The sequence below is a fragment of the Rhinolophus hipposideros genome, assembly GCF_964194185.1.
Source record: "Rhinolophus hipposideros genome assembly, chromosome: 26".
NCBI classification, from domain to species: Eukaryota; Metazoa; Chordata; class Mammalia; order Chiroptera; family Rhinolophidae; genus Rhinolophus; species Rhinolophus hipposideros.
This window is the reverse complement of record NC_138072.1, coordinates 1,180,043-1,199,361: the sequence shown is the minus strand read 5'-3', so window position 1 is coordinate 1,199,361 and position 19,319 is coordinate 1,180,043. Positions and strand designations below refer to the sequence as shown.

General features: G+C 59.2%; 1 protein-coding gene across 1 annotated transcript in view; it reads right to left on the bottom strand.

Annotated features, from left to right (window-relative positions):
- Nucleotides 1-19,319, bottom strand: part of CACNA1S (calcium voltage-gated channel subunit alpha1 S) — a gene marked incomplete at its 3' end in the record, with an annotated part of 45,487 nt that overhangs the window by 12,001 nt on the left and 14,167 nt on the right. Inside the window, exons 10-28 of the mRNA XM_081038944.1 lie at nt 18,804-18,964; nt 15,947-16,172; nt 14,942-15,149; nt 13,865-13,985; nt 12,957-13,071; nt 11,819-11,909; nt 11,077-11,146; nt 10,533-10,665; nt 9,779-9,908; nt 8,819-8,878; nt 7,207-7,313; nt 6,628-6,715; nt 6,304-6,411; nt 5,378-5,430; nt 4,956-5,102; nt 4,375-4,576; nt 3,829-3,987; nt 2,452-2,562; nt 1,805-1,888 (exon numbers count right to left, since the gene is read on the bottom strand). Coding sequence (XP_080895070.1) covers nt 1,805-1,888; nt 2,452-2,562; nt 3,829-3,987; nt 4,375-4,576; nt 4,956-5,102; nt 5,378-5,430; nt 6,304-6,411; nt 6,628-6,715; nt 7,207-7,313; nt 8,819-8,878; nt 9,779-9,908; nt 10,533-10,665; nt 11,077-11,146; nt 11,819-11,909; nt 12,957-13,071; nt 13,865-13,985; nt 14,942-15,149; nt 15,947-16,172; nt 18,804-18,964 — 2,374 coding nt within the window. The remainder of the gene's footprint in view (nt 1-1,804; nt 1,889-2,451; nt 2,563-3,828; nt 3,988-4,374; nt 4,577-4,955; nt 5,103-5,377; nt 5,431-6,303; nt 6,412-6,627; nt 6,716-7,206; nt 7,314-8,818; nt 8,879-9,778; nt 9,909-10,532; nt 10,666-11,076; nt 11,147-11,818; nt 11,910-12,956; nt 13,072-13,864; nt 13,986-14,941; nt 15,150-15,946; nt 16,173-18,803; nt 18,965-19,319) is intronic.

The following is a 19,319-nucleotide window of genomic DNA, read 5'->3' as shown; positions in this document are numbered from 1 at the left end:
TCCAGCCTGGCCTGGGAGCAGGACCACGGCTTCCAGCTCATGGCCGGGCTCTCAAAGGGCAGGCTCGGGGTGGGAGCACGTTTTTCTCCCACGCTCAACGTCTCCCTCGGCCACATGTCAGGGGCAGCCCTGTTCTGCCATTCTGGACAGGGGACGTCCTCGCTTCATATTCTAGTGATTTTGGGGTGGGCTGGTTCCCAGCACACGGGTGGTTTTCCCCACCAAGGCATTCTCTTGGGCAGCTTCTCCCTGGACCACCGGCTGTCATCCAACCCTGGCTGCATATCAGCACTTAGAGATATATGGGTTCCTTCTCTGGGTCCCCACCCAGGCTAGTGACATCAGCCTCCAGAGGATGGACCTGATTTGGGGATAACTGTGCCCTGGGTGCTTCATATGCAGCCAGGGTGACAGTGGCCACCAGGCTGTGTGGCTATTTGAATTATGGTGGAAAAGAAACACAAGCAGAAATTCATTTCCTCAGTTGCACTAGCCACAATCCGAGTGACCCACAGCCACGTGAGGCAGAACTTCCGTCACTGCAGGAAGTTCTGACAGACCGCGCTGGCCCAGCCTGCTCCCTGGTTTGTGTATCAGGAATATAGAGCAGCACCTGAATTTCAAGTCTCAACGTGGCTGCGAACAAACGTTACTGGTAAGGGACGTCTGCTGCTCCTAAACATCGAATGATGACCCAATGACACCCGCCGGTCCTCCAGCTGATGGGCCCGCCCAGACTCAGACCCCTGCCCCATGACGGTAGGGCACCCCTGTCATTTTCCTGTGGTGTATTCATCACAGCAGCTGTGTCTCAGGGGGCACGGTGCAGCCACCCTCACGCCCGCCATCCTCCCTGGCCACGGCCCTCAGACTCAGGGCCTTTGCACGAACTCGCTCCTCCCCCTGCAGCATGCTGTCCTGATTCCTGCCTGGCTCACTCCCTCGCTTCATTCAGGTCTCTGCTCAGACACCATCTTGACCCCCACCTCTCCTCTCATCCCTCCCGCCCCCCCAGCCTTTGACCTGCTTTGTCTTTATAGAGCTCGGCACACCTGCCGTGTTATAGATTGGTTTTTGTTGCCTATTCTACCCAATGCCCTGTTCATGCTGTGACTGCAGGGACGGGAAGCACCAGATACTGTTTGGGGAGGAAACGACAACTGACTCTGTAACAGGCCCCTATTTCCAGCTGTTCAGACGTCCTGCCCCTCGCCTCCAGGTGAACTCTGAAAAGAATCCTTCACTCCTCGCACTGCCCTGGTAGAGCTTCAGGGGCCTCGCACAGCCCCCCCACTCCCCAGCCGTACCTCCCCTTCCCTTCTCTGCGTGTTCAGACTTCTGCTGAACCAGACCACGCAGCGTGCCCAGAACCTTCTTTGCTGTGTTTCCTACTCTCTGCTGCTCCTCGTACATCCTGCTTGTGGTGCTTGTTCTCTTCCCCAAGTCCAGTCACCATGTGGGTTTCCCTCAGGCCCCACTTCAGGCTGCACCACCACCATGAAGCCTTCCCCACCCGGAGGTGACCACTGCCTTCCACTACAGCTCTTTCCTCGGTTAGGCACGCCCGTTATGTCCGCCTGGAATCTGAGTTGTCTGCTCTGCAGGACTGTCACTCCTGTCATTTCCGCCTTTGTCACCCCTGGGGTCCCAGGCTGGACATGCACTGGGTTCCCCACAAACATCTGTAGACAAGACACGTGCTTCCACCTGCCTCAGGGACGGCTCCACCCACCCCTCTGTTGGCCCCGCCCACCCCTCCGATGGCCCCGCCCACCCGGGACGCCTCCGCCCTCCCCATACTCACGTCAATCTCGCTGAGGATGACGTCAATGATACTGCCGATGACGATGAGGAAGTCGAACACGTTCCAAGGGTCCCCGAAGTAGCCCTGGGGGGACGGACGGAGGCGGGTGAGCTGTGAGCCGAGGCGCTGCGGCGGCCGGCAGGGGGTGCGGGCGCTGAGCGCGGGGCGCAGGGTGCGGGCCGCCCAGCGGGTGTCCCCTGCGCGCGCGCCGTCCTGCGCCCCCAGCTGCCGGCCTTTGGTGTGTCCTCCGGGGCGTAAGGTAGTGGGGGCGGGGGCGGAGGACGGGGCGCTGGGGCTCAGGCGGTGGGGTTCACGTCTGCACGGGGGGCCTTTCATCCTGCCCCCTCGAAACCCGGCTTGGGGCTGCACACAGGGGCTGGACTAGGGGACCGGAGACACGCGAGGTCGTCCCCCCACGCCCACGCGCAGCTCCGCCTGAGCTGTCAGGAGCTCTCTGGGCGGCAGGAGGGTGAGACCGGCGCCGGGAGGGGCGGCCCGATGTGTCGCCCACCCTGCGTCTGGAGGGAGATGTGGCCGAAGGCGTGAGCAGGCGGGGAGCAGACACGCGGGGTGAGGGGCTTCTGGGGACCAGGCTGGGCTGGGCTGCTCCGTGACAAGGTCCCCGCCCCGTCGGGCCCCACACTCACCCTGGCTTTGAACGCCATGAGCTTGAGCACCATCTCCAGGGTGAAGATGATGGTGAAGGCCACGTTGAGGATGTCTGAGATGTGGTTCATCTGCTCGGACTGGTTGTAGTGCTGGGGGAGGACCCGGAAGGGCGCTAGGAGGGCCGCGCTGCCCCATCCTGCATGCAGCATGCACACAGCCCCACCCTTTTCCTGGTGGCCCCATCACCTGCCTGGGTCCCCCCTTTTTTAAATCTCAAAACACTAGGAGCCTGGTTAGCAATCCCCCGAGTTCTACCCAGTCTAATGAGTATCCCCTCACCCCCCAAGTAGATGATGGAGGAGGAGGACAGGCGGCCCCGTCCATGTTCTGCTGAGTGGGTTCATCTACACACGGCTGCGAGGCCAGACTTGTTCACGTCTGTTCTGCGATGACCAGAGGAGGTCCCCCAGCAGGGCTGTGTGACATGCTCCTTCTGGTCATTTGGACACAGGACAAGGGAGAGAGGAGCCCTGGGTTCCAGAGCTGGTGGGATGCTGAGATCACCAAGTCCACTGCATGTGCACCTGGCCCCGTGATGGGAGGTAGCTCAGAGCCATAACCTTAGCCCCCTTCACCCACTATGGCCTTTCTTCTCAAACTTCCCAGGAATCCCTTACCCTCTTTCTTCCCTGGAAAGTGGATCACTTCCCACTTCTTCCACAAAACCTCCCAAGCCAGTTCAGGACAGTCTGCTGGTTGCCCCCATCCCACCGTCCTGGCAGGACGACCCTCGTCTACTGCCTGCCTTGGGCCCAAACGCGAGCCCTTGGTCCCGATGCTCTGTACGACCAGGGCCTGCTGGCACAGGGATTCCCTCCACGTCCTCACCGCCTGGCAGTGGGCGGTCACAGCTGGCTGTGTTGGCCTCCGGGGACCAGGAAGCCTCACTGTGAGGTTCTGTGTACACAGGCCCTAAGGGATCAGATCTTTAATTACGGCTTCCTGATGTTGCTGTCTAGGACATTGTCTGTGACGTGTGCTCGACTCCTAAGGGACTCCAGTTCTGCGAATATTAAATCCATTCTCCTTGGGACCAGAGCCAACATCCCAACGAGCTCAACCATCCAGATCTTCAGCAGCAGAGACACAGAGCATGGAGCACGTGCGTATCTGACACTCCCTCATCCTTCCGCATGGCCCTCTCCTGTTTACAGAGTTGCACAGCTGCTGGAATGCTTGAGTTACGCCCTTAACAAACCGCTAGGTGCTTGGCAACAAGGTGTGGGGCAGTTCCCTTGTTGGTCCCGCGTAGCACCCGCCCACACCATGCCTGGTGCGCAGCAGGTGGCAGGAAGAGTGGCCTGGGGAACCGGCCTGCAGCCCTGCCGTCGGGGCCGTGTGTCCGTGGTCCTCACCTGCATGCCCAGGCAGATGGTGTTGAGCATGATGAGGGCAAACATCAGGTACTCAAAGTAGGACGAGGTGACCAAGTACCACACCTGGTACTGGTACGGGTTCTTGGGAATGTAGCACCGCAGGGGGCGGGCCTTCAGGGCGTACTGCACACACTGGCGCTGAGATGGGACACAGTGGCCGGCCGTCAGCTCCTCCGAGGGCCCCACTCCTCCACACCCACATCCATGGGCTGGAGGGAGCCCGAGCCCGGGGCTGAGGGACTCTGCTGGACCGCTGAGGAGAGGCGTCCCATTGGCTGGTGGGGCCCTCAGGGTCCTCACGGCCCTTTCCTGACACGGCCGGAACCCAGCCCAGGGCTTTGAAGGGCTCCCTTCTTCTGGGCATCATGAGGGTCCCATGAGAAGCCCCCTCCCGACCAGCTGGTGTTGCTTCAGTTTGGCGATGGAGTGAGGTGCGTGGGGGCTGGGCTTCCTTAGAGGACCGGGGTCACCCCAGCCCCAGGACTCTTCACAGTCAGGAGGCCTGGGCCCCATGTCCCCAGGCACCTGGTTTTTGTCCAGCTCACAGTTCTTGTACTCGGTCTCCCCCTGCTCCTGGAAGGTGACGATGACAAAGCCCACGAAGATGTTCATCATGAAGAAGGCGATGAGGATGATGTAGACGATGAAGAAGATGGCCATCTCCACGCGGTTGTTGTACACGGGGCCCGTGTCGTCCTTGTTGGAGTCGATGGCCTTGAACAGTAGCCTGGGGCGGGCAGAGGGGACAGGGCGCTGGGCTGGGCGAGGGGGGCCGGGGCAGGGAGCCAGGGCTGTGCCCACCCCCAGGGGCCGCGGGAGCCTTGGGAACGGCTGAGCGACCGGAGAGGAGTCAGGGCCGGGCCAGGGACAGGTCCTGGACTGGCCTGCCTTTCCCGGGGGCCCTCTCCTGCCTCCGCTGTAGGGCGCCCCCTGTGGGGGACAGCGTCTTTGCTGAGAGCTCCCCTGTCAGACTCTCTGTGGAGTGACCAGCGCACACAGCAGTCCTGCAGACCCGCGAGCCGGCGGCGTCGGCTGAGCACCTACCCGGGCCTGGCCCTGCCCCGACCTGACTGGGCCCCAGGCCCCAGGCCCCAGGCGTCACTCACTGCGGCCACCCCTCGAAGGTGGACACTGTGAACAGGGACATCATGGCCGACAGCACGTTGTCAAAGTGGAATTCGTTGTGTATCCACTCGCGGGGGTGCAGCTCTATCTGCGTGGGGTCCCCATCCTTGTACTCGTAGTAATAGCCCCTGACGAGTGTGGGGAGACCTGGTCACCACTGCACACGGCCGTGCTGCCCCCCCGTGTCCTTGGGGTCCCAGGCAGTGGGTGTGCAGGAGAAATGAAGGTGCAGAAGGGACACCACTGGGCGCTCCCTTCCCACGGGGTTACCCAAGGCAAGGTGCTGGTGGGAGCACCCCTCCTGCACTGAGGGGCGCGGTTCCCAGCTCCTCCAGCCGGGAGGGCCACCTGCCCCCTCACACATCCCCGTCTGGTCACCCTTGGCCAGCAGAGCACAGCGCACCTGCACTCCTCCTCTGTCATCTTGGACAAGTCATTGCAGCTGAAGAACTTCCCCTGCATCCAGGAGGAGGGAGGGAGACATGTTGTCATGGAAACAAGATGGAAAATGGGTGTCAACAGAGCAGGAAGGCAGGGCCTCTGGAAGGAGGAGCCTGGGTCTTCCTCTCAGAGTGGGTGGGGGGCCTCCTTCCCCACCACCCTCAGCCTGTTCCTGGCTTTGCTTGGTGAGGCCCTCAGCCCTAGCAGAGGCCCCGACCCAGAGAACGAGCGCCGCAAACGTTTGCTGAATGAGCGCCTGATGGGCCACAGTGGCAGGGTACATCTGCGTCTGCCTGGGCTAAATCTCGTGCTTTAACAGACCACACTTGGCGGTGGGAACAGATTGGGTCACAAAAGGAGCATTCAGGGTGTCGATGGTGTGCCCAGCTATCAATTTCTGTGTCCTGCAGAAGATCCCAAAGCCAGAGGCTTCTGCAAACCAGCTCTGTGGGAGGGACACGCAGGTAGGGCTGGTTCCTGAAAAGGAGCTGAGCAGCCCTGTCCTTCCGGAAACTAACAGAGTGGGGTTGGCTCCCAGACCAGCAAAGATGGCCTGCCACTCTCAGAAGCTCCTGGAAGACAAGTGACAGCAGGAGTCCCAGCCAGCACATGGGGTGCGGAAACCCAGCTGACTGACAGTCCTGGGGTGGGGAGCGTTTTAGACAGGCCTGGCGGGGTGGGAGAAGGGGTGGGAGAGGGTGAGGATGGGGAGGGCTGACTGCAGGGCTGGCGAAGGGTGGGGGGCGGGGGGCGGTCCCTTCGTCATCCAGAAGCCAGGAAGATGGCAGATACCCTGGGAAGGCTGCCCACAGGGCCCTGGCGGACCCCTGGGGCCCCCTCCGCTTGGAGGGGAAATGGGCGGGCTCCAGCGAGGGCCTGCGGGCTCACCTTGAACAGCTGGACCCCAATGCAGGCAAACATGAACTGCAGGAGGGTGGTGACCAGTACGATGTTCCCGATGGTGCGGATGGCCACGAACACGCACTGCACCACGTGCTGGGGGGGGACGGGCTGGTGGGGGCCACGGCGGGAGCCCCCACCCTCCACATCCCAGCCGAGGGACCCCAGAAGTGCCAGCCGGCTGGGGGACATGGCCGCCCACCCTCACCCTCACCCTCACCCACGACCAGCACAGGGGATGGGCTGAGGACTGCGGGGTCAGGCCCCCGGAAGCCCCCGCACCCCCCACTAGGTGCCACCCGGTCCCCTCACCTTTAGCCCTTTCGCTCTGTTAATGGCTCGCAGGGGCCGCAGCACCCTCAGGACCCTCAGAATCTTCACCACCGATATGGAGCTGGACCTGGGCCGGTGGCCGGGGGCAGGGCTGAGGGCAGCGCCCAGCTTCCCGCCTCCTGCTCCCCACAGGCCTGTTTCTGCCTGAAAGCACTCCCGTCTTCCCCTCTGCTGCCCGTGGCTGCGTGTGCCTCCTGCTAATGGGCATGCCCCCCTCTGGTGCCGGCTGCACAGCAAGGGCTCCCTCTGCACTGGCTACAGGCTGTGTCCCACGTCTAGCTGGAGGCACCAAGGGCCGGGGCTGTGCTCCCCATGGGCAGCTGGGGGACAGCACTCTCCTCTCCGCATTCCCTCCTAGTCTCCGGCACGTCGCTCTGCTTACCTAGCACTGTCACTTGGGTCCAGTTGATGACACCCCAAGGGACCAGACCCCTGTGAATGTTGCTGAGACACCCTCCCCTTAAGGCTCAGTTTGACCACCGAGCAGCACTCCCACTCTGAGGCCCTGGCATGGAGCAGAGGGGCCCCCCGACCCCCGCCGGCCCTGCCGCTGCTCACGGAAGTCCCATGGAGATGAGGGACACGGCCACCACCAGCAGGTCCAGGATGTTGAAATAGTTGCGGCAGAAGGAGCCTTTGTGCAGGAAGGCACCGTAGGTGGTCATCTGGGGACAGAGAGGCAGTACCCTGGGTGGGGCCGGGCTGGGGACAGGCATGTCCCCAAAGGAAGGGCTTCTGGGGGGAAGATTTGCCTCAGTCTGCTCTGCAAGAGGCAAGGGTCTGCCAGAAGTTCTCTGTTTTTCTCCCCACTTCTCGCTGTGTCCTAAGCATGTTCCCCATTTTCTGCTCCCTGTTCGGGAAGCATAGGGCCCTCTCAAAGCCTGTCTCTTTTGTCAGATGCCATAGTCTCCATCCCTGTGGGGTCACAGAGTGGGGAAGCCCTGGCCTCCTCTCTCCTACAGGATGTGATACCATTCCTCCTTGCAAGAAGCTTCTTCAGACGTCACCTCTGCCCTAAGGATGCCTGAGTTGGCTGAAGAACCCCAGCAGGAGTTGAAGACCTTCACCAAGCCCCTGACCCCTCTCTTTCTAGCCCCCTGCACCCCTGGCTGCACCTCTCAGCTTCTCTCCCGCATTCTCTGACAATCCCCCAGGCCCTTTGCACAAACACATATGCCCCTAACGTCTGACAGGGTTGAGGACTTTCATGGCATTCAGGGCCCTGTGTGATTTCCTCTCAAGCTGCCTTCCCAGCCTCTGAAGCCAGGCCTCCCTGTATGTGTGTCATACCCCTGCCCAAAGGGGCCACTCTCTGAGCATGTCCCAAACATCTTACAGTGCATTTGTTACGGTTCTGTCCCCCCGGACTGCTCTTGTTCTCTCTCCCTAATGAAGTTCTTCAAGGTCTAACTGTAATGCCACCACCTTCAAGAAGTCCTCCTGGATCTCATGGAAGCCACCATCTCCTTCTGCTCAACTCCTTTGATAGTAAGGATCCTGAAATAAGGGACCGTCCTCATTTCATACTGTAGCGTGCTCAGCAGGGCTTTTCTCCTGCATGGCTGCCCTCTCCCCTCCTTGCTTGTGAAGGCGAAGGCTGGGGCTTCTGGGGCTCAGTCACACAGGTAGCCCCCCTCTGCCTCCCAGATCCTCCACCACGGTATTGTGGCCCCAGTGCGTCCACCTGGAGGATAGGCGAGCAGCAATGTGCTGTAGACAAGAAGTGGGACAGAGCAGGGCGGCCAGACACCCAGCCCAGGGCAGCAGACACTTCTCTGAGGGTGCCTGGCGAGGGGCCCTCTCAGTCACTGCTAATGAAGGTCTAGGAAGGAATCAGAGCTCCCCGGCTCTACTCTCAGGTGAACTGTGTCTTGAACATGGAAGGAAAATGCCCAGTGCTCCACATGACATGACATGACATGACTGTTTGGCTGAGAGGTGTGGGCTGCAGGGGCTACACGTCATGTCCCCACTGTCCACCTGCTCAAGCACTCAGCCCAGCCTGTGAGCGGAAACCTAAGCTGTCTCCAGGGTCAAGTCTCCCTGCTGCTCTCGGCCTCTCCTTGCTTTTCCCTCATCCCTGCCGTCCAGCTCCCAAGTGATGCTGTGTGAATAAGTTGGAGCCATGTCAGGCGTGGTTCCCTGGCCCCACATGACAGCCTCTACTCACCTTGAGGACAATCTCCACAGTGAAGACAGAGGTGAATGCAATGTCAAAATACCCGAGGATCTGGGGGCAGGACAGGGGAGGAGAAGTCAGTGAGAGGAAGGGTGGAGCAGAAATATCACCATCACCTCCATCACCACCACCATCACCACATTCACCACCATCACCATCATCACCACCATCATCATCATCACCACCATCACCATCATCATCACCACCATCACCATCATCACCACCATCATCATCATCACCACCATCACCACCACCACCACCACCACCATCACCCTTATCACCATCACCACCATCACCACCATCACCACCACCATCACCACCATCACCACCACCATCACCGCCACCATCACCACATTCACCACCACCACCACCACCATCACCACCACCATCACCACCACCACCACCACCACCACCCTCATCACCATCACCACCACCACCATCACCACCATCACCACCACCACCATCACCACCACCACCCTCATCACCATCACCACCACCACCATCACCACCACCACCATCACCACCACCATCACCACCACCACCACCATCACCACCACCACCACCACCACCACCCTCATCACCATCACCACCACCACCATCACCACCACCACCACCACCATCACCACCACCATCACCACCACCACCACCATCACCATCACCACCACCATCACCATCTTCATCACCCTCATCACCACCATCACCACCACCCTCACCACCATCATTAAAACCAGGCAACAAGAGCCCGTCTGTGCTACATGCTGTGACGATACTATTCAGAAGAAGTAGATTGGGCAGTCTTGGTCTTCCAGGGACTTAAAAGCTAAGAAACTCTGATACCTATAGGCACACAGATGATACAGTTGAACTTGGGAGCAGGGTGAGGTGTGCGGGTAGCTGAGGACTGGAGTAGGGCGGGGTGCTGAGCCGCCGAGGGCAGGGGTCTGCTGTCACCTGATTCCTCATGGACTCGGCCTGGATGGGGTCCTCGGCGGCCAGCGCAGCACTGCTGAGCATGATGAAGAGCAGAATGAAGTTGGTGAACCAGGTGGCGTTTACGATACGATGGCACGTGACACGGATCCTGCAAGGGCAGTGGGTGGGGTTCGGGGGGGCTGTGAGCCGCTGGGCCTTACCAGCCTCTGCCCTCCACGGGGACACTGGATCCCTCCCTCCCAGGTCAGTGGAGAAGGATGGCCGGCATCTGGCTGGACATGCAAGGTGCCCTGCCCTTCCTTCTGTCCCGTAGCCTTAGTCCCACGCCCCAGCAAGCCGCTCCCCACTACCCCACCACCACCACCCCGTTGCCCCACCAAAAGAGCGGGACAAGCGGGTCTCTATCTATGAGGCAGATACATGGGGCTCCTTGAAGATTACAGTCGGTGTTTCAAAGGTGTGAAGTATGAAGCCAGTAAGAACTACAGCTCCCCCAGCTCTCACCCCCTTGTCCTGTCTAAAATCGCTCTTGGAAAGGAACCAGTGTACCAGTGCCTCTCAAGTGCAAGTAACAGAGAAGACTGACAACTTTCCTTTGCCCAGAGATGCTAGCATTTTAGACAGGACACGAGCTATTAGCTGAAGGAATGAGTTTCTCATCGCGTAATTGTAGGCTCAGAGATCCGGAGATGGGAGTCTTTTTAGAGCAGGGAAAGAGCCTTCTCTGCGTGCCCCATAAATCACCCCACACAGCGGCCAGGGGGCCACTCACTTGTTGGTGGGGCTGAAGATGAAGAAGGAGCTGGCTTCTGGAATGGGCACCGCCTTCTCTTTCAGCTGCAGCTCAGCCAGGGGCCGTGGTCGGGGGCTCACTGGGATCTCGGGCTCATCTTCTTCATCATCCCCTACAGGGAGGGAGACAGAAATTGGCTGTGTTTCCATACTTTACTGCTCCCCTGGCTTCTGCACTCTGAACCCAACCATGAGCCCCAGCAGCCAGCAATCAAGGTGGTGCCAGACCAGAGCAGGACACGAGGACGGCAGCAGAGGCCAACCCAGGCATCTCCCTTTCCCTGCAGTGAACAGGATTGAACTATCGGGAATAACAGGCCCAGAACCTTCCAGAAATAGGGCCAGGAGCAAGGCCAAGGAGACTTGCTATTGCACTTCTGTCTCAGGGCTGGACTCACACCATCTCAGATGCTCATAAACTGGGAGCGGAGGGAGTCCAGGTCGGGGACACAGGAGAGACTGTCCCTGGGGAGAAACCAATCCTAGCACAAACCCTCCTCCCCGCGCAGTCCCAGGACCCTCACCTGGGAAGTCAGCCGAGGGGTAGGGGTCCTTCACCTCATTGACGTTAGACTCAAACTCATCGATTTTCAGCTGTCGGAAGGAACACAAGGAAGACGATGAGGAAAACAAGACCTGCAGTTTCCACTTGTGGAACATTTGCTGGAGGGCCAGTGTAGGTTTCCGCTCATGTAATGCTCCCTATAGCCTGGGGACAGGTGACGCAATGACCGTTCCCGTTTGACAGGTAAGAAGCCAGGCCCAGAAAGTCAGACAAGCTGGCCAAGCTCCCATGGGGTAAAGCCAGGACCCCAGCCTGTCTGTGCCTGTGCACTGTGCCCCCTGCTTAGCACCCCCACCCCCACCCCCAGGGCCTGTTCTCTGACCTTTGGAGCTCTGCTTCCTCAGCCCCGAGAGGGTTTGCGGAGCCAGGTCGGGGTAACCTGGGGCTAGAATGGTGGGAAGCCAGTCTGGGCCTCTCAGTGGAAAGAGGTGTCAAATGGTGGGGACACCTGCCTGGGGCGGGAAGCTAGGACTCTGAAGTCTGGTTCCCAGATCGGGACAAGTGTGCCTCTCAGCAGCCAGGATTCCCTTGTAGCCACTGACAGTACCCTCGTGGAGTGGAGGCAGGTGCCGTCGCCCGGCTGAGAGCAACTCTCCTACCTGCCACCTGCCCGCAGCACCCTCAGGCGTGGGGGAGCCAGGGACTTCCCGCGTGGAGGCCCGCCCCATGCTGGCCCGGGGAAGGCCGTGTGCGGAGCTCACCTTGGCCGTGGTGGGGATGCCCTCACCCTTGGGTTTCTGTTCCAGCTTCTTGGCCACTGACTTCTCCTCCTCAGGCTTCTCTGGGAGGCCCCTGGGTTGAGGAGACCAAGGAACACAAAGTGAAGGTCCAGCTAGAAAGTTCTTGAGGACGTGCTCAGCCTGGGGACACCCTCCGGGGACCCTGCACCAAGGGCTCAGGTAGCTCTGTGGAGGACGGGTCAGCGGTGGGCCCGGGCAAGGCCTCTGTGACGAGAGCGCCGACCGCCAGCTTACACGCATGGCCAAGTACAGCTCACCACCAGCCACGGGCAATGACTGCTGATGGGCGAGTGGGGGCTAGGTGGCTTTGCACCCAGGTCGGGGGGCGGAAGTTTGGTCCAAGACAAGGCCCAGGTCTTTGGAAAGTCTTAGGGCACGTGGGCACTCCACAGCTGGCCTCTCCTCCTCCCTCTCCCCTTCTTGCCTCCACCAGGAACGGACACTGGGGATGGGGGGTGGGGGGAACAGGTCTTTGTCTGGGACCACTCAGGGCAGCTGGTTCTCGAACCAGCCGCTTTGGCCCCACCTGGGAGCGTGCTGGAAATGCAGTCTCCACCCCATCCCAAGCTTCCTGATTCAGAATCTGCTTTTTGACAAGGTCCCCAGGCGACACACCCAGTGCGTTTCAGAAACTCTGTCCAGACCACACATCCTGCTTCTCCCGGAGGAGGGGCTCGGGCTATAGGTTCGATGACCAGCTCATGGATGGAGGCAATTAGAAAGGACCTGAGATGTCAACTCCACTTCACAGGTGAGATAACTGAGGCCCAGCAGAGGGAAATGACCGCCAAGATCTCGGGGACGCAGTGGCCGGCAGGGAGAATTCCTAGAACGCTCAGCAGGGCTCCGGGCCCGGCCTGCTGGCTCTGCCCCCACATTTCCGAGGCCTGTCTACACGCCGACTTGCCTCTCGTCCAGCCCCCAGGGACACCTCCCAGGACCTTAGCCCTCGCTGTGTCTGCTGGTCAAAGGCCTGCCCACTGGGCAGCTGTCACGGAGGCATGGTGTCTGCTCCTCAGGGGCCCAGGAGCCACTGCCCAGAGCTGCAGGCCACACAGCTGAGCACTGCAGGTCCCCCTGCCAAGGACGCAGCACTCACTTTGACATCTTCCGGCGTTTTCTCTCCTCAGCCTTGGCCTTCTGGGCAGAGGTCAGGCTCTCTGCCTCGGCCAGGTTGTCCACGGCAATGGCCAGGAAGACGTTGAGCAGAATGTCTGAGGGTGTCAGGCTAAGGAGCCTGAGCTTTGGGTGGAGGGGAGCCTCTGGCCGGCGCCCACCCTGCCCGCCTGCATCGGCAAGACTTCACCTCACTCCCTTGGTGGGGCCACTGGAGTCGCTCTTGCCAGAGCTACCCCCCAGGAAGGCATGGGCACAGGGACACAGACACACATCCAGGGGGGGCCTGCACAGGGTGCCCACGACGGGCCTGAATCCACCCGCATTGAACACCATCCATTTCCTGCCCTGGACTGACACCCACACACACACACACACCAGACTGTGTGGGGAGCCACTACGTCCTACACGGGAGAATCATGCTTGGCACCCATGAGCTCAAGGGACCAGGGTTCCCTCCCTCACTTATGCATAATATCAAGTTCCGTGGAGCAGACATCGGGACGTGGGCACTGCCCACCTCACCCTCCTGTCTCTTGCTCTGCCCAAGCTCACACTGTCTGGTACCTTCTTACTGCCTCCCAGCCTTCGGCCTTTGCAACAGGTATCCCACCATCTCCACTGCCCCTGCTCCAAGCCTTGTCCTTCCTCCCACCTGCTCCGGGCTCACCAGCCTTCCTGGATGAATGCCTCCCACCTGTAACCTGTCACCGTGGGCTCTCTAACCTCCCTGGTGGAAGGAATTATCCTCCAGTTACACCTGCACTTGCCATTTGCCGCGTCCTATCTCCCCCAGCTCCCCGTGAACCTGGGAGCCTGGCCAGGGGCACCCCGGCCCCTGTTTTAAGCCCATGTCCCAGCCCCCTCCCTACGCGTGCTGTGGACGGATACAGTTGCCACAGACGAAAAGGATGATGAAATAAATGCACACCAGCATGCCGGGGTAGGAGGGCCCCCCGTAGGCCAGGATTCCATTGTACATCACAGAGTTCCAGTCTTCACCTGTCAGGACCTGGGGGCAGGGAGCAAAGCTGGGCTCTCAGAGGGACTGAAGAGTCTTCGGCGGGGACTGCATGTCCCAAAGGTCCCTTCTAATGTGCCCATTCCTAGACCTTCCCTCTCTCCCTCCACGGCCAGGACAAAAGGCCCCTGCTCTCCTCTCTGCACCTCTTCCAATGAGCCAAAATCCTATCCGTGGTTTTCCAGGGCCAAGGAGTTTGACTGTCACCGTGGGGTCACTGCTACCCTGTGCTGTTTCGAACACTCAGGCTTCACTGTACCATCCCCACCCAGCCTACTGTCACTCCAGCCTCCAACAGACTGTGAAATGTCACATGCCTTTAAAGACATGTGTGGCCAGCCCACTGGCTGAATGGAAGACAGAGGACCCACGGATAGGACCAACTGGTTGTCACACACTTGTCCACTGTCCCAACGAGGGTGTCCCTCAGGGGTACTGGCTGCAGCGGACGGGAGCATTTCTCTACACTAAGGCAGCTCCTCCCAGGCGCCTCTTGGTGAGTCCCAGCCCTGCCCCCTTGGGTGGCACGGGGGCTGAGCCTCCCCAGGGCGAGATGGTCTGTGCTTCTTGGGGAGGCGCAGCCTTGGGGGGGACTCACGTTGTCTGGCTTTGTGCTCAGAGATAGGAGGGGCACACGGCAAAGAAAGCAAGCACCTGGCCTCCCAGCCACCCTGACCCCATTCATTCATGAGCTGTCACCCTACTGTGGGCCCGCCCTTTGCTGGCACCAGGGGCATGGGCACAGAGGACAAGCTGGACATAGTCCTAGCTCAGGAGTCTGGAGGACACAAGTAAGCAGTTGTCACATGGAAAGAAGCACAGGGGGCGCAAGCCGGCACAGGAACCTCGAACTCAAACCCGGAGATCCAAGGAGGCTTCCTGGAGGAGGTGGCGTCCACCCTGATCGGAAAGGACAGGCCTTGGGAGGGCACCTGCAGGGAGCGCACCTGGAAGACGCTGATGAGAGCCTGCGGGAAGTTGTCGAAGTTGCTGCGAGGCACCTCTGCGTCCTCGAAGTCGTACCTGCCCCCGAAGAGCTGCATGCCCAGCAGGGCGAAGATGACGATGAAGAGGAAGAGCAGCAGCAGCAGCGAGGCGATGGAGCGGATGGAGTTGAGCAGGGACGCCACCAGGTTGCTCAGCGACGTCCAGTACCTGAGGAGGCGGCCGCCAGGTGGAGAGGGGCCCTCCCACCGGTGTCCGTGGGGGGGGGACACGCCTGCATGTCCGCCCCCCACTCTTCCCTTCCTTCACAGCACGGCCCTCCATTTGTCATTTCACACTCGAAGTGGTTTCATGGCAACTTGCAGGACCCAGACCATGGGAGACGGGATGGGTGTGGACCCGCCCAAGTGTGCCGCCCAGGTGTGCCGCCCAGGTGTGATGCCCAGGTGTGCTGCCCAGGTGTGCCACCCAGGTGTGCCGCCCAGGTGTGCCGCCCAGGTGTGATGCCGAGGTGTGCCACCCAGGTGTGCCGCCCAGGTGTGATGCCCAGGTGTGCCGCCCAGGTGTGCCGCCCAGGTGTGATGTTCAGGTGTGCCGCCCAGGTGTGATGCCCAGGTGTGCCGCCCAGGTGTGATGCCCAGGTGTGCCGCCCAGGTGTGATGCCCAGGTGTGCCGCCCAGGTGTGCCGCCCAGGTGTGATGCCCAGGTGTGCCACCCAGGTGTGCCGCCCAGGTGTGCCGCCCAGGTGTGATGCCCAGGTGTGCCGCCCAGGTGTGATGCCCAGGTGTGCCGCCCAGGTGTGATGCCGAGGTGTGCCACCCAGGTGTGCCGCCCAGGTGTGATGCCCAGGTGTGCCGCCCAGGTGTGCCGCCCAGGTGTGATGTTCAGGTGTGCCGCCCAGGTGTGATGCCCAGGTGTGCCGCCCAGGTGTGCCGCCCACGTGTGCCGCCCAGGTGTGCCGCCCAGGGGTGCCGCCCAGGGGTGCCAGACCCGCCCGCCCTGCTCACTTGGTGACCTTGAAGAGCCTGAGGAGGCGAATGCAGCGCAGCACGGAGATGCCCAGGGGGCTCATGGCGCCCGAGGCCACGAGCAGGAGCTCCAGGAGACCGCTGCACACCACGAAGCAGTCGAAGCGGTTGAAGATGGACATGAAGTACTGGCGCAGGCCCAGCCCGTACATCTTCATCAGCATTTCGATGGTGAAGAGGGCCAGCAGCACCTGGTTGGCAACGTCTGGGGGACACGCGCAAGCTCAGGTCATGTCCCCTTTCCTGCCTCTGCGCCTGTGCCTGTCTGAGCCCTCCCCCCACTTCCGGGAGCCCCTCTCCACGTGTCCAAGCCATTGTCTGTTTCCTATTCTCAAAATCCAATGAACCCAGTGAATTTTTGCCCCTTGAAAGGACACTAATTAAGATTTCTAAAAGCTAAACAGCTCTACAGCTAAGAGGCCCTCCTCGTCACCCCACCAGTCACCAATCACTCCATGGGGTCGAATCCAATAGACATTTGACGCTCATTTTCCTGGCCTCCCGGAAGCACTGGGCACAGTGGACCAGACTCTTGCTTTTTCCCTGGCTTCTTGACACCACACCCTTCTGGGTTTCCTCTACTTCCACGTCTCCTCCACAGACGCCGTCTTCAGCTGGTCCCTGATGCTGGACTTGAGCTGTACCCTGTCCCCGGTGAGCTGGTGATGCCTTCTGAGACCATGCCTCCCACTGCCATCTCTGCCAATCCCTCCCAGACTTTAACTCTTCAACTCAGAACTTTCACTGAGTTCCAGGCCTATTTTGCCATCTGCCTCCTTTACAGCTCCATTCCCATGTCTCGAAGACACCTCAAACTCAACATGCCCAGGGCTAAGTCGATGGGTCTTGCCCATTCTCCCCATCCCTCAAAAGTACCTGGGAAGAGATGAACTCTCTTTCTCATCTCAGTAGGTGGCACTACCGTCCATTTATCTGCTCAGGTCAGGAACCTCAAACTCATGCCTGACTTCACTTGTTGGGCAGTGTTCACAGCTTGTCCACATTTGGTCACTGACAATGCATGGCACATTCAGAGGGCCCTCAACAAGATTGTTTGCATTGAATGGATTCACTGATGGATCGATGGATGGATGGATGGATGGATGGATGGATGGACGGATGGATGGATGAAGGATGGATGGGTGGATGGACAGATGGATGGATGAAGAATGGATGAAGGATGGATGGATGGATGAAGGATGGATGGATGGGTGGATGGACAGATGGATGGATGAAGGATGGATGAAGGATGGGTGGATGGATGGATGATGGATGGATGGATGGATGGATGGATGGATAAAGGATGGATGGATAAAGGATGGATAGATGAATAGATAATGGATGGATGGGTGGATGGATGGATGGTTACATGCATCTGATCTGTAGCATTGTTTCCCATCTCCTATTCACAGAAAAACATAGTCTTCTTTTCTAGCTATTTTCCTTTTTTAAAAAAAATATTTTCCATCATTTTAAACAAAGTGTGTATATCCTGTTCTCCTGTCTCCCGGAGATCGTGCCTGATAACTCTTCCTCACAGTGGCCCTGTTCCTGATTCAGTTTCAATCGTTTTGTTGTGAGCTCATCTCCAGGAAGCTCCTTTCCCAGAGGAATCCTGTAAACCTTGAGTTGAGAAACACCTTCAAGAATAGCTAATGCGTGCTTCTGCTGGGCCGCCGAGGGCTTTCCCTTGTCGGTCAGTAGTTTTCTATGTTTCGCTCAGCTCAGGAGCCCTCCCCCCTGAGGACAGTGCAAAGTGGACCTCACTGCTGTGCAGGGCCAGATGGGATCTGGGTTTTCCCTTCTTCCCAGAGCTTGTACTACAGCTGTGTCCACCCTCCTTCCCGGCCCAATGCGTGCTGAGATTTTGCTTCCCTTACATGGGAGCAGCCCTTCCACGGCCCTGGCTTTACACAGTGGTCAGTCCCAGTTTTCCACGTCACACGTGCCTGGACCCCATCTCGTGTCCCTGCACAGGCATTGAGCACTCAGTGCCATCTTTTAGGGTTTTGGGGGTAGGTCTGAAATGCTCCTGGAAGTCAGCTCGCGAGCTCTCTGCCCAGGTTTTCAGTCACCCAGAGACTTCCTTTTCTCTCCTTGGAATATTGTCATCACTTGGGCAGCATTGCTATGTGCTTGTCGTGTGGAGGACATTCAGTTTGATCACTGTGTTGGTGGAACTTTTGGTGGCTCCCTTTTTTCCTTACTCTGCTGCCTGTCACAGCCTGGAGCTCCACACACAGGGGACACCCACCGCCGGGGTGAGGCTGACTGATTTACTTGCCACCAAGACTCATCCTTCAAGAACTCAGGTCTGACCGTGTCATAGTCCCGCTTATGACTTTCCATTATCTTCTCACTGTAATCCTCCTCCTTATAGTTACTTCCTTTATCGCCCTCCCCAGAGTGACTTGACATTATTTATTAGCACCTGTCTTTGCCTCGGGCTAAGTGAGCTCATGAAGGCATGGTACTGTTAACTCTGTCTGCACCCTGAGGTCTTTCTCTGTGCCCTACATAGAGTATGTACCCAATAAACATTTGGTGAAACGGTGCTGTTTTGGGAGCAGAATTTCAACTTGGCAGCTTGAAGTTCTGAATTGCCAGCATTCTTCAGGTCTAGTGTCTGTAATGGGGATGATTTGCCCACACACCTGGGCGCACGTCTGGAGGTTTCCCAATGTGTTACTGTAACTGCCAGGAGGAGGAATATATCACCAGCCTGGAATGTCTAGAAAACAATGTCAGTTTCTAATTGACCACCTCTGCAAAACCCGAGGTGCCAGTGGCTGGCTCGGGCCATCAGCCAATCTGTCCTCTTCCTAGCCTGGCTCACCTTGCAAATGGGTCAACCAGAGAGGCTGGTTGTGGTGCTCAGAGGCGATGGACAGCGTGTTGAGGGCCACGATTAGTATCACCAGCCAGTAGAAGGTTCTGGTCTTGACCACGTCGTGGCACTTCCAGCGAAAGATACGGTTCCACTGCCTCCAGTGGCGGCTGAGGGCGGAAATGGAGCAGGAGGGGGGCAATGAGCTGCTTTACTCTGAGCCCCACCTGTCGGCTTTACTTCCGGACAGACTCTGGCCACACTGAGTCTGACCACCCCTCTCCCATCCAGCCACACGAGAGAGGCTGAGGGCACCAGCTGTGGAGCCAGGCTGAGCTATTAACACAATCTTGTCTCTTACTAGCTAAGTCCTTCCTCTTTCAAAGGACCATACAGTGATGCTAACCTCAGAGGGAACCAGAATTAATGGCACAGAACGTACAACACAGTGTCTGGCATGCAGTGGCTCCACACATTTTAATTTGAGTGAAGGCAACACTGGGAGGCCAAGTTTTGCCCATTATA